Source organism: Leptonychotes weddellii, chromosome 4 (genome assembly GCF_054177405.1).
Source record: "Leptonychotes weddellii isolate Sample4059 chromosome 4, ASM5417740v2, whole genome shotgun sequence".
Classification (NCBI taxonomy): Eukaryota; Metazoa; Chordata; class Mammalia; order Carnivora; family Phocidae; genus Leptonychotes; species Leptonychotes weddellii.
Window position 1 is genome coordinate 3,936,961 of NC_138372.1, and position 14,388 is coordinate 3,951,348.

The 14,388-nt window shown below is 61.0% G+C and overlaps 1 protein-coding gene across 4 annotated transcripts in view; it reads right to left on the minus strand.

The window, feature by feature from the left end:
* The window catches only part of PLEKHG5 (pleckstrin homology and RhoGEF domain containing G5), a 27,053-nt gene extending 17,322 nt beyond the window's left edge, over positions 1-9,731 (minus strand). For 2 of the 4 annotated variants that reach the window (XM_081817381.1, XM_081817385.1), the window contains exons 1-2: positions 9,587-9,731; positions 8,650-8,726 (exon numbers count right to left, since the gene is read on the minus strand). In XM_081817381.1, the coding sequence (XP_081673507.1) occupies positions 8,650-8,726; positions 9,587-9,590 (81 nt within the window). In that variant the 5' untranslated portion in view covers positions 9,591-9,731. Of the gene's footprint in view, positions 1-3,443; positions 3,538-8,649; positions 8,727-9,121; positions 9,240-9,586 lie in introns of those variants that run through there. The other 2 variants (XM_081817382.1, XM_081817384.1) reach the window with 2 other exon arrangements.
* Between the last annotated feature and the right edge of the window lie 4,657 nt (positions 9,732-14,388).

Consider the following 14,388-nt stretch of genomic DNA (forward strand, 5'->3'; position numbering starts at 1 on the left):
AGGCAGGGGCATGATGTCGTCAGCCCATCCCCTAGACAGCTCCTCCTCCTGGTGCAGTGGGGAAAGAAGGAGGGGTCTCCGAAGACAGCTCTGAGGAGGCAGCAAGCAGTTTACTCCAGCCTAGAGGTTTCAGGGGCCGCCTCCACTCCCAAAGCCCAAGCCATCCACTGTCCACACCACAGGCAGATCTTCTGAAAACTAAAACCCGATCATGTCACTCCCCACTTAAAACCCTCCAGTGGCTTAGAATAAAATCCCACCATGCCTGGCTCCTACCTCCCCTCCTGCAAGGTCCCTCATGGTGATCTCCAAGCTGGCCTTGCCTTCCCGGCTATGACTCACCAAGCCCAGCCCCTGCACCTCTGCGTTCTCAGACTAGAACACCACGTGCCCCTCATCTTGCAAGGGCTGGCACTGGACCCCCACTTCAATGCCACCTCGTCAACGAGGCATTTACCTCCTCTCAAAAGAAGTAGCCCCTTGCATCCCTCATTCTCAATCCTCTTAAAATTGAATTTCCTCCCAAGCATCTAAAACTACTTGAAATTGTTTTACTTCTTTGTTCACTTCTTGATTATCACTCCTCCCTGCTAGGATGTCCTCTCCAGAGGCTAGGGAGGGGCCTTCGCTGTCTGGCCCACACTGCGTCCTCCACACCAAGAACAGCTCTGGCCCACGGCAGCTGCTCAGCGTACACTAGATGAGAACGGATGGATGAAGGCAGAGGAAGGGTCTTCATGCCAGAGAAGGCCACGAGGGCAGGGAAGGTCTTGGCCTGGATGTCCCTTCCTGCTGCCGATGGTCAACAAAGCCTTCCCAACCGTCTGACCACAGGTTCTCTTCTACCTCCTAGCATCCGTGACCTTGGGCCTACTGGCCTGGCCGGGGCAATCGCTACCACAGAACTCTGTCCTCGCCGCCCCACAGGCTGACAGCTGAGCACTCCCAAGTGCCAGGCCTGTGCCAGGGGTTTGGGGCAGCAAATCCTGTTCACTCTCTCAAAGACCCTAAGGAAGGGGTGCCTGGGTGGCTCAGTCATTAAGCGTCTGCCTCCGGCTCAGATCATGGTCCCAGGGTCCTGGGATCAAGCCCCGCATCGGGCTCCCTGCTCTGTGGGAAGCCTGCTTCTCCTCTCCCACTCCCCCTGCTTGTGTTCCCTCTCTCGATGACTCTGTCAAATAAATAAATAAAATCTTTTTAAAAAAAAAAAAAGACCCTAAGGAAGAGATACTGTTACCATCTCGTTACCAGATGAAGAAGCTGAGGCTTGGGAAAGTTAAGTGGCTCGCCCCAAAGTTACCAGCTGGCAAGTGGGGAGACGGATGCCTGGGCTTCGGACCAGTACCCCTGTGCCTCAGGCACAGGTGGGGGCATGAAGACCAGCTAAGTGGTGCTTTGACAGCAGAGCCCTGAGGTCCACCCCCCTGGGGACAGGGCACATCCCAAAGCCAGTTTAGGGGGATCCCAGGCCAGCCTGGGGTTACCAGGTCACATGAAGCAGAAACCATGGGGGCTGGACCAGGCAGGTCACCAGAGGTCACCTGAGTGATCAGGCCCTGGCCATCCCCAAGTCATGCTGCTGTCTGCATCCTTCAGCCAAGGCAGAGGGCTGCTCCTTAGAGGACCAAGGCCCTAATGCCCCAGGGCCAAGAGTGCAGGGTCAAGGACTGCAGAGCACGGGGAAGAAAGGAGCCCCTAGCCCTTGCACCAGGGGAGGGAGAAGGCCTCAGCAGTCTCCTGGGTCCCCCCACCTCTTCTATGGAAGGGAGCGGAAATAGCCCATGTGCAAGACAGAGGTCCCAACCCCTGGCTCCCTGGGGAGGGGGCCCCTCTTCAGCCCAGCCCCAGCTCCAGGCTCATGAGTCAGGACTGGCTTGTTGAAACTGATACCCAGAAACCAGATGCTGGGACTGATGAATAATAGAGTCTCCAAGGCAGGAACCCCCATCCATTCCCCCCCTAGCACCATCTCCCCAACCCCAGAAAAGCAGAGGACTGTGGGCGGTCGGGCCCCTACAACATGTTGGGGATCCGGCCTGGTCTTTGGTGGGACAGAGGAATTCCTCGTCCAGGAGGAGAGACCACAGGTCTGGGTCCAGGTCCATGTTCTGCTCACAGCTGACCAGCCTGGAGCACCTTGGCTAGAGGGACATGACTGCCCAGAAGCTCCCCATCCGGGCTAAGCTCCCCTGGGAGCCTACTGGCCCCAAGGCCCCATCTGGCACCTTGGCAATCCAGGGGCGGAGGCTGCAGGTTTGAGCAGGTTGGCCAGGGTGGGGCCAGCTCTGCCAGGCTGCTCTCCTAGCTCCAAACAGCCCACCTAGCCCCTCCCTTCCCCCAGGGCTAGGCCTCACTCCCTTGGATTCTGGGGCCCACCTGGAGGCAGAGCCTGCCTTAAGGCCCTGCCCCGTGCTGGGCCCATGGCAGGGCTATAGAGAAACTCTCTGCAGGCCAGGCTAACTATACAGGCCCCAGAAGTCAGCAAGGCCCCTACCACCCCTGGGCGTGGTCCAGCTAGGACCCAGTGCTAAGGAGAGAGGTAAAGGCTGTGGTCAGTGGACTTCACCTCCTGCCCAGTCCCCGCACGAAGGTGCCAGATCCTGGAGTCCAAGATCCTGACACCTCTCTCTCCAGCGTAGTATAGGAGGTTCCTTGGGAGGGGATGAGAGAGGAGGCACATGCCTGGGCTACAGAAGACCTGCTTCTGGGCCCCACCTACCCCTGTCCTTATCCATCTGTGCAAAGGAGGCACTGGGCAGTTCTCTAGAATATTTTACCTAGGGATGGCCTCTGGGCCCTAATGTGTGCCTGGACCCTGGCGAAGGGACAGAAGAAGAGTAAAATCCTCCTAGAGCCCCGCAAACCTGGGGAAGGTTTCTTTGGAATTTGTAGGACCCAGGGCCTCCTCGCCCTCCATTTCCGCGTCTTTGATTAAGGCAAGCCCGGGCCTCTCCAGGTTCTTGGGTCCTCTCCCCTCCCCCAAGCGGGTCCTGGCCGGCGCAGACTGCCTGAGGCTCAGACTCGCGCGCCCCCTGCCGGCCTCGAGACGACTTTCCGCCTGGGACCAACTCCCGGACGCCCAGCTCAGGCAGGGTCGCCGGAGCCTCCCAGCCACCCGGCGCCATGGCCCCTCCAGGATCTTCTCGCCCCGCCAACAATCCTCACGCCGGGGCTGGGTCCCCATTGGCTCCAAACGGCCATAGCGCCGAGCCAACCCCACCCTAGAGTCACTGGGGCGGGGGCGGGAGCTTGAGCCCATTCCACCCTCAAGTAAATGGAGGCAGAGCCAGTGGAGCCCATCGATACCCGCCCGCAGTCCTAGGACTGCGTAGGACCCTCTACTCCCGGTTTTGTCCACTAATTCGGGGGCAGTCTTGGAGCCCGGACCCACAGCCGTCCCGATCCCAGCCCCGTCTCGTCCCCAGCTTCCCCGTGAGACTCACCTTAGGGACATGCGTGAGAGCAGTTTCCTTCCCTGTGGCTGGGGCTCTGGCCAAGGTTGCCAAAGCCTCGGGGGGAGGGGGGGCGCGCGCAGAGCCAGGGGGACCGGAGCCGCGGGGCGGGCTCAGTCGGCGCAGCGCCGGCGGGGGGCGCGGGACGTAGGGGAATTACGGTAGGCCGGCGCGGGCGCTACCACCTGGGCGGGCCGGGACGTACCATCCGAGCGCCCGGCTGGCAAGGGGGAGCGCTGGGAGCCGGGGAAGGGCCGGGCGCCGGAGCCCGCGGCCCTGGGGGCGGCAGGAAGCGCGGCGGGCGCTTGGGGGTAATCTAGGGTCCGGGCTGCGGGGCCGGGGGGGGGAGGGATTGTCACTGTCCCCGAGGGTGCTGGCCCTTTGCAGATGTGCTGAAAGTTCGAAGTCCCTAGGCTTTAACCTGGGCTTGAAGACAGGAGCTCGCCCGTCCCCGGCGACGGCCGGTGGCAGGAAGCTGCCTTAGCCGAAGAGAGGAGCCCCTGGGCGGGGGGGAGGGGGGGTCCGGGCGGAGGGACCCGCAGGCCGAGCCCGGCCCAGGAATCGCCCCAAGCCAGGCTCGCTTCCGCTGGATTCTGAACCGTGCCCTCCGGGGCGTCTGAAAAACGGGCCCGCCTATCTCCGTTCCCCCTCTTTGCCCCTAGCCCATGCCTGGCGTGGCTGGAAAAGGGGCCATTCCGCCCTTCGGTGGTCCCGGGTTCTCTCTCCCGCCGCCCACGTTCAGAGTAACTCTGCCCTGGGCACAGGGGGTGCGGCGAGTGTATGGGGATACAAGAAGCTCGCAGGAGGAGTCAGGCAGCAGGCCCTAAGCACGCCTCCCGCCTTCCCTAATTACCACACGGGGTGAGGTGGGTGCGGCGGGAAGGGCCCCTAGGGCCTGGGGCGGGCCTGGGGCTCAGGCCCACCTGCATTTTCCCAAATCTAGATCCCCCTCCCCCATGCCCCTCACCAGGCGCGGGGCCTTGGGGCTGCCGGTTCTCCCTCTTTGGCAGCGCTGACCTCCCTGGGGCTGGGTCCACTCAAGGACAGCTCATCTTGGCCATAACGCATGTGGTGGATCCTCTGTCCCTGCCTCCTGGGCCGGGCACCCCATGCCGTCACCTGCTCCCCCCCCCCCATTACTTAGCCACAGCCCAGGAGTTCCTCCAGCTTCTCTGGTCCTGTCACTTCCTCCAGCTGCAGACCAGACTGCCACCTGTCTACAGCTGACCAGCAGCTGAAAGTCACCTCCAGAAATCCCCAGAATCTGGCCATTCTCAAGGACACCCTGGCCTCCCACCTCTCACCCCCAAAGCCTTGCCAGAGGGAATAGGTGACTCCCTCTCCCATTATTCACTACATCCTGCCCATTCTTTCCCCACAAGGATCTCAGATCCGCCCCTTCCTCTGCCCTGTGTCCACTGGTCTTCATCTGGCCACCCCTCCCCTAGACACACCTCCCCCTGACTCATCCCTGCCACCTCACAACCTACAGTGAAACTGGAAAGGAACTCCACTCTCTCTGCTGGAACACCGCTAGGAATGGGGTGCTCACAAACACCAAATCTCTGCATGACAATAAACAAATTTACGTAAAAACAAAAGGAATGGGGTGCTCACAACCTGTATACTGGGGCACAACTTCAGCTGTTGGAAGCGCCCCCTCCTGCCAGGGCCCTTGGAGCCAAGCAGAAAAATTCACCTCCCTTTCCTCCTGACAGATCCTTAGAACCGGGGGACTCTGGGGACAGACAGATCTGGTGTGAGTCCTGGCCTTGCAGTGGCAAGTCATTTACCTCCCTGCTCCTTGGTGTCCTATCACCAAAGTGGAGATGCGGAGATGGGGTAGTCCCTACTGCGAAGGATGGGGGTGAGGACAAGAAGAGTTTCCTGTGGGGAGGCAGGAATGAACAGTGGCTGCTGGAATCATTACCTTTGAGGATGATGCCCTGAGGGTCCCATCTCCAGGATAAATACCCTTGAGTTGTCACTTGCCTCAAATGTGATGGGCCAGTGTCCCCTGGGCCAGTGTCAGCCCTCCTCCATGTCCCCTTGTGACCTGGGGTGCTCTGCACAGACTCTGACCAGAGCACCTGGCTCAAGGGGGGCCCTCAAGGAGCTGGGGAGTCCAGACACCATCTGTCCTGTGGGTCGATAGCCACTGTCTCATCGCCTGGCCCTCCATGAGGGAGGGGCCGAACACTTCCTTCATCTCCCTGCTTCCCAAAACTCCAGGCTCTACCCGCCCTGGCAACAGGACAGATGTGCCATAAACATTTGCCATGCTGGGTAGGGTTGCTGGGGTCTGGGATGGAACCTGGGGAGGTCTCGGGTCTTAGGGAGGGGAAGGAGGGCACACCCAAAGCCGAGGGGTTTCTCTCCCCCTCCACGGGAGATGGACAGCCAGGATTCTCTTGAACACCTACATCATGCCCCACTCCATGCTAAGCACTGCACATCTGAGCCCTGTTTTAATCCTTCCCACAACTCGAGAAGCCTCAGCTTGCAGATGAAGAAACTGAGGTCAGAGAGGTGTAGTGATTTGCCCAGGGTTGCACAGCTGGAAAGGAGTAGGCTTTGACCCTGGAGTTCACAGGTGTAGGCTACTCTACACATCTTCATCCTGAGGAGGGGCAGGGATACAACTTCTCTCCTGCGGTCTCCAAGGCCCTGACCTCCGGGTGCTCCCTGTCCAGCTCCCTCTTAGAGCCCCAGCATGCCTCCCTGCTCACTCAGCTCCTCGTTCCTCGGGACGCCAGCAGCCTCCTCCAGGAGCCTGTCCCCCAGAACGAACTCCAGGGCAGGAAGCTGGGGTGAGGGGTGGCGGGGGGGGACGGCTGCTTCATCTCAGAAGTCCCAGCACCCATAAGAGGCTAAAACAAAGCCTGGGGACCAGTTGGGCAAGCCCATGACCTGACTTCTCCCCTCCTCCCTGGGGAGCTAGGATGTCCGCTCCAGGAGGCCCTGGGCCTAGAACCGGGCCTGGCACAACAGACGCTAAAAGCTGATTTGGTGAACGCATGAATGACGTCATCTCCTTAAAAAAGCTAGTCATATCCTGCTAGCCTTCTGAGCAGGGCTTGGAGGAGCGAGAACGAGGCTCTTGATCCCCCTCCAGATCCAGCTCTGCTAGTCATGCCGAGCAAGGTGGGCAAGCTCTCTCCTCTCCGGGCCCCGTTTTCATCACGTCATGTGAGAATAAGGCTTTCCTTGGGAGGTCTCCGTGGGCTCAGTGAGACAAACATGAGGGCCTAACGCCCCACCTGGTGCACAAGGCTGTTTGGTCAGTGGTGGTGGTTATCACCATCAAGGACATTCTTTGTTCCTCTTTGTCACCAAAGTAGGATGTCATTCGCCTCCTCTCCTCTCACTGTGCTCCAGCCAACTCGACCCCTGGACAGGACAAGCCTCCTGCCCGTATATCCTGCCCCCGCACCTGAGTCTGTGGCAGTCCCCCCTTCCCGGACCAGCCCTGCCTGCCGCTCTGCCTCTCCATGTTTTCACCTCCACCGGAGGCCACCTTCTCCGGGACGTCTGCCCTCACTGGCCCCCCGGCCTCTCATCACTCAGGCATCCCTGTCCCCAAAGTGAGTCTCTGCCATTTGTCCTAACACGGGTCCCACCGGGGACAGGCCTTGGACTCTCCCCCCGCAGGCTGGGCCATGTCAGTCACGCTGAGTTCCAGGCAGGCCAGGGCTGGGCTGGAGCTAGGACCTGGAGGCTGCGGAAGGCCCACACTCGCTGAGAGGGGCTCGCCACTCGGGGACCTCCCACCCTTGCCCCTGCCTGTGGCAGCTTGGGGGCCTGGCCCAGGAGCAGCTGCCTGCAGGAAGGGCCCCCGGCAGGATGTATGTTGGGGGCTGCTGAGGCCAGTTTGTTGCCAGGAGCCCCCATCTGGGAGAGAGGCAACCAGCCAACACCAGAGCCCCAATGCCAGGCACCAGCCGTGCCAGCGCGTTGAGTCTGACATCACAGCCACCCCCTTGCCCGGTGACCACGGCAACTGAAAGCCTCCCCCTCCTGTCCTCGCCCCCAGAACAGTCCTCCATGTTCCTTCTAACCTGGTCTTCCTGTACAGAATGTATGAGCATGTGTCTGGGCGGAGGGGGGTGGGAGGGGGAGCTGGGGGGTGGGAGGGTGGCATTTTTAATTTCCTGCGGCTGGCAGAGCTGAGCTTCACGGCGGTTCGGAATACAGGCTCTGACATTACACGGATCTGGGCTCTGGGTTCCAATCCCAGCTCCACCACATCCCAGCGATGAGCCACTAACTCCCTGAGCCTCAGTTTCTTCATCGATAAGTAAGAATACTGACAGGACACATCTCCGAAGGCCAGAGGGAAGAGACGGGGAGTCCTCAGCTCCCAGGCCTGACCCAGTAAGTGCTGGCTGTTTGCATCACGGTCACTCAAAGGCGTGCTGGAAGGGGCCACACTTGGGTTCAAGCCCTGGCTTGGTCCCTCATGAGCTGTGGGGCCTCAGCCAAGTCACAGGACCTCTCTGAACCTTGGTCTCTTCATCTGGGAAATGGGGCACCCAGGCCTTCCCAGCAGAGCGGCAACCAGCAGCACGTAGGGACAGAGAGAGGGCACACGGCACCAAGCCTGGCGCATTATGGGCAGACTCACCGGGCGATGATATTTATCGTTCTCCCTCTTGTTCTGCCCCGCTCCCGGCTCCTGGGCCCTGGCCCTTCAGGACCAGATGTCCCTTCTTCCCTTAGTCATTCCACGGCACAGTCACTCTCACCAACTCCCTAAGTGTCCCCAACCCATGCCCAGGCCTGACAAGTGGCCCAGCGCTGCAGGAAGGGTACCAGCTGGGCACTGGAGTGAAACCTCGGGGCTGGGGGGTCCTTTCCCTTCCCGGGTCTCAGCTTTCTCATCCGTAACATGGGGCCACAGCTCCTATCATCTCAGCGTGGCTGCCAAGGACTGCAGTGCAGGAAAGGGCTTTGGGGCACCCCTCCTCCCCCAGCTTGCGGAAGTCCCCTCCATTTTGCTGTTTCTGAGCCAAGGGCAGCCCCTCTGCCTCCTAAACCAGCCACCCTGCGGCCCAACCCACCCTTGAACCCAGATGACACTGTGGCCGGGCCAGCTGCACCCTTGCCAGGGCCCTGTGGGTATCCATGCCTGGAGAAAGAGAGGGTTAGAGCCCTGTCCCCTCTGCTCCCAGCAACCCAGGCCCTCCAGCCTCCCTACCTTGGCTGCACGCCCCTTGTCCATGCAGTCTGGGTTCTGACAGCGCAGTCCTTTCTCCTCCGCCAGGCTCCGGTCGTCTGCAGAGGAGAGAAGCAGAGGGTTATCAGTCGGGTGGGGCCCAGGGAGGCTGCGCCCCAGGCAGGGGCACCCAGGCAGCCCTGGGGCCCCAGTGGCCTCCAGACTAGAGGATGGGTGGAGCTGTCTCCTCAATCCTCCCTTCAAAGGAGGTCAGTGTCCCTTTCTCTTTTAAATGCCAACTTATCTGCACGGGAATCTGTTTGCAGAGTCCTTTTCTTGTTGCAGTTCCCCAGGGAAATTATCCAGATTCCGCGGGGAGAAAACGTCTTTGGAAATAAGCTGCTCCCTCCCTCTGTCCCACTAGTGGGGGGCGGGGGTAGCTCAGTGACCTTGCGGGGCTCCAGACTTCCTGGGGGATCCCCGCAGGGCTGCCCGGTCCGCGATCCCTTCTTACCCCTGCCCTCCACATCACAGCCTCTGTGGATGGACTCCTCCTCAAAGGCCCGGGGTGTCTCCTTTCCCCACGGTCCATCTTTGACCCATAATTTGGCCCCCTCCTAGCTGCCTCTCTTCCTAGGGGCTGGGGCGCAGCAGCAGAGGGGGGCAGGGAAGGGGCAGAGAGGCTGCCTGCCCCAGCCAGCGTGCAGGGCCAGGGGAAGGGGTGCTGCTGAAGCGGGCCGCAACCTGGGGGCAGAGTTTGGACCCCCACCGCCTTGATTTCGAGGCTGGCGTCCACCTCCCACCTTGAGCGAGCCTTCCCCAGAGCAGGGGAAGGAGCGCGCCCTGGTCCCCCCACGGCTCCCTCCGCCCGGCCCGCCGGCGCGCGGCGCCCCCCGCCCGCGCCCCTCCTCGAGCCGGCGCGGAGGCAGCCCGACCGGCAGGCCTGTACGGCGGAGCCGGGCCGGGGCCCCGCACTCACCCATGGAGGAGGCGCCGAGCGGCCGGGGACGCGGGCGGGGCGGGGGGCGCCGCGGGCCGGCCGGCGGGGCGGGCGACGGTGGCGGGGGGCGGGCGCCAGCCGGGTGCCGGGGAACAGGCCGGAGCGCCGCCGCCGCGGGACCCTCGGCGGCCGGAGGCGGGGCGGGGCAGGTGGGCGGCGGGAGGAGCCCGACGGGAGGCCCCGCCTGCGGGGGGGCTGGACTCCGCGGCCGGGCCCGCCCCCTCCCGCGGCCCGCGCCCCCTCCCGAGGCCCGCGCCCCGCCCCCCACGCCCCCCGCCCGCCGTCGCGCCCTCCGCACCCCGCCCCGGGCGAGGCCGCGCGCAGCCCGCACCCTGCCTCGCGGGGCGACCCCCAGCGCCCTCAGCCTCCCAGACACCTCAAATGGAAGAGGTGTGTTCACCTCTGGTGGTCAGGAGACGTTTTCTCCATCTCTTGGCAAGTGCGAATACAGGCATTTTAGGCAACTTTGCTATCTCCCCCTGGTCCGAAAGGTACCATTTAGGTGGAAATGGCGCCTTCCCGTAGGTAGGGACGCAGGTCAGGACAGCTCTCTAGCCCCTCATCTCCCTCCCCCCAGCGGAGTACCCCCATTTGGAAATGCTGTCGTGGTTGGGGGTAGGGCTCCATAAATGGGAGTGGGCTCGGTAGCTACTGTTGTTTTGTTGGTTAGCATTTTAAAAACTTTTGGGAAGTATAAATATGTACAGAGAAGTGCAGCTGTCCAGAGTGCACAGCTCAATAAATGTCCACAAAATGTATTTTCACAAAATAACCAGCACCCAGATCAAGAAGCAGAGCATCACCAGCCCCCTGCAGAAGCCCCGCTCAGGGGGGCTGCCAACCACTCCCCACAAGGGGAGGACACTGTGCTGACGTCTAACTGCATCGATTAGTTATGCCTGGTCTTGTACTTTGTGTAAATGGCATCACACGATACTGGGACAGCATTTTAATGGTTACAAAACACTTTGCACTGCAGAAATGGAGCCTCGGGAGGTGGCCAGGACTCCTGCAAGGGACTGAGAGTGCTCCCAAGCCTGCCTAGATCCCATCCCATAGTGCCAGGAGGCCCTGGTTAGATCCCTCTCCAAAGGCTCCCCTGGCCCTTCCCCAGGGCAGCCCACCTGCATGCAGTGGGGAGGGGGCTCTCCTCAAAGAGCATCTTCCCTGGAGGCTTAAATGGTGCCCTGGAGCTGAGACTTTGGGCTGAGGGAAGCAATGGGACAGCAGGCCTCTGTCCCCTCTTGGTGCAGTGTGGACCTGGGGCTTCTGACGGGGGCGCCTGCCTGCCTCAGGGTGCTCAGGCCAGTCCTGCCTCGCTCAGTTCACAGAAGCACATGGTTCTGGTTTCCCCCTCAGAAGCTCTATGGCCTCAGCTGTCCAAGGGGCCGGTAAGGCCTGTCCTGACCGGGTCCCTGGAGTCGGTGGTCCCCGGGGGCCCTGCCCAGCCCTACCACAACCCCCGCAGCACCCCTCTGCCATCTGGGTTTCCATGGGGACCTGGACCCCTCAGCCATACGGGGTGGGGGAGGGGGTACATTTCCCATGTGCTCTGCAGGGGGCTTCTGGAACTCAGCCAGACAAGGTCTACTGGTGGGTCCAGGTGCCTGGGTTCTCACAACTCTGGGCCTGGGGTCAGGTTCTAACACCCTTTGCTCCAAGACTTCTGGGTTCTGGCTCTAAATTCTGGGGGCCCGGGGCTATTTCCTCCACCATAACATTCTGGAACTGCCTTCCCAGCTCTCTATATCCTGCTATGAGAGCACCAGGCCACAGCCTCTGCAGGGCCTGATCCCCCTGCAGCTGCCATGGATGGAGTTGACTTGTGGTTCTGGAATTCTTTGTCCTGGTTCTTCTGGGAGATGGGGTTCTACCTGACTGAGCTCTCTGGCCTCTGACCCCCCAGTTTCAGCTCCCTGGAAATGCTCAATCTGCTTTCTAGACCCCCTCTCTGGACTGCTTGGTCCTCACTCCCCTGGGGTCTAGCTTTCTCTGCGCTGAAGTTGTAACTTTCTGGGGCCTGTGGGTGTGCTTCTTTCTCCTAGAGACTCCAAACACAGGAAGATCAGTGAGGGTCCCCTGAGAGGGAATTTGGGGGGATGGGGAGGGCTCAGGCATGGGCAAAGTCCTGCCATGAGGTCCTCTCTAGGCAAGCCACCCCATTTACAGCCTGTAGCAAGGGTGGGCCTGGTAAGGGGGAATGCTGTACCAGGTAACCTGGTACCCGGGACATAGCTCATTGGACCAGAGGTGGCCACCTGGCCAAGCCCATTCAATCAGATTTGCTCTCTTGAGAATTTGAATTGAGACAGGCAACATCTATGGGGCCCTGCAGCCCTATGGTCATGGAAAGTCAGTCTGAGTGGGTACAGAGCCCTGTGATCGTTGAAGAGCAAAATGAGGGGGACCCCTAGAAGCAGCTGGTCAGTGGAGGGGACCCCAGAACAGAGAGGGAGGGGAGAAGGTGCTCCGTGACTGTGGGACAGCTCCTGGGGGCCCGTCTCCCTGCCTGCCCTTGGCTTCCCCCAGGGTCCCTGCTCCTGTGGTACCCCTCCGAGTCAACCCGAGTGGGTGTCTGGCTGCTCATCTGGAGCCAAACGTCAGGCAGACCAGGAGCCCTGAACTTGTCCCCCATGCCAGGATGCCAGAGGCTGCCCTCTGGGGTCTGAGACAGCCCCGCTGCCCTGCTGGCTCCTCCAGCCGCCCCCACCGTGGAAAGCCAGGGCCCCCGGGGCAGGCAGACTAGCCCATGGCCAGCCCTCCCCCGCCTCCCATCTTAGTCATGGGATGCCGCCTATCCTTCTCTCCCAACACGCTCTCTACCACAACCGGCCGACAGGGCGCCTGGGCAGAAGCCGGCCGGCAGACATGTTTTGTTTGGCCAAGCACCGCGCTTCAAAAGAATTTGAATTGGTTGCCAACTTTGAAAAGTCAGATTTCACATAAAAATCCAGAATTCTGGCTTCTATGGACAAACCAGAGGAGCCTGGCAGCTCTGGACCCATCTTCCTGATGACTCCAGTTTCCGAGTTGTGTGTGCCCTCAGCAGGCACACACCCTTCCTCCCCCCAACCCCACAGTCCCCACCGCGGCCTATCACCTCACCGGGAGGGAGCAGAGCTTCTACCCCAGCCCAGCCCTTCCTGGTCCTGTTCCTCTGCGCCCTGCCACATCCTCCATGTCACTGTCCCCTGACATCCTACCCACTCTCCAAGGCCTCTCTGCCTCGACATACCCAAATTCCAGATGACTCTCTCCCTCCTTGATCCTACTGTCCTGGGATGGGATCCCAATGTCCTATCCTCCCCACCCGATGGCCTAGGGAACAACTTCGGATACATAGCTCTGGCCTGCTCGGGACTGGTCCAGCCCCCTGCAGTGCACTCTAACCCCAGATGGCAGCCACGTCCACTGTGGCTCCTGGGCGCCTACGGTGAGGCTAGTCCAAATTCAGATGTGCTGTGCGTGTGAAATACACATCCGATCTTAGAGACTTCGTGGGGGAAAAGAAGGTAAGATCTCATCGACGGTTTTTCATATTGATTACACGTTGAGGTGGTTGTGTTTGGAATGCATTGGGCTAAATGCAAAGTTTATTCAAATTAATCTCGTTTGCTGGTTTTTTCATCTTTGTTTTGTTTTTTAATGTGGCTACTAGAAAATACCGATGACAATGACGAAAGTTCTGTTGGATAGCTCTGTTGCGAACAATGGAGAGGGAGGTGCGTGCATTTGCCCCTTGTACAGACGAGGCTCAGGATTGGGGGACTTGCCCGAGGTCAGCAGCTATGAGTGACAGCTCCAAGTCTGTGCTCCTGACCATCAGACAATACTGCCCCAGGGTGCCCCCGGGGCACCTGACACGCAGAGTTCATCTCCCCATTGTCAGCTAAGTGCCCCCCTTCTCTGCTGCGCCCCCCTCCCCCGCTGACACAGGGTATAAGAAACCACCTCTGTTTTCATTCCTCAGAGGAACCCCTCGCTGTGAGCTCCCTTCAGTGAACGCTTCTGCCCTAAGGAGGCACAGCCTCTCCTGCCCACCACCTCCCAAACCCAGGCCTGGCCACGCAAAGGCTGCCCCTCCCAGGAAGCAGCTGTGGCCTTAAATGCCCGCTCCCACGCAGACCCAGCCCTCCTAGGAGCCTGTCCTTGCTTCGGCAACCGCCACCAGCTGCGTAAGGCCCCCTCACCAGGGTAGCCTGTGGAAGGGATCTGGCCCAAACCTGGCCGAGAGCCAGAGGGCTTGGCCCGGACAAATGGCTGCTGGCCCCAGGAGTCATCTGCCACTCCCTACCCTGGTCTCTGGTCAGAGCACCGCAGGTGGCCTGGGAAAGAAGTGTGGTCCCCTTCCCAAAGCCCCATGAAGCATCTTGGGGTGGGGCCGTCAAGGAGCATGGACCATGGCCTTTGGTGCTGTCCCTGCCTGAAGACCAGAACCAACGCTAGCATTACCATCTCCCGGGGCCTGGAAACCCCAACCACTCCCCTGCCCGCCCACACTCCTCAGGCTCCGTCAGAAGGGGTGGGAGGACACATTCAGAATTCCTTTCTGGGGCCAGAGAAACTATGTGGACAGAACAGGCAGGCCTGGAGCCAGCCGGCCACTTCCTCTGGCTGAGGCTGCTACGGACACCTGCCCATTTGCCCACCACGGGCTTCCCCGAGGCTCCTTGGAGGAACCGAGAGTGACCGCGGAGAAACGGGAGCAGGGCTGCAGAACCGGCTTTGAGATTCCCACCCAGGACAGTCCCTCTCCGTGCATGAGGCCCACCCCCATCGCA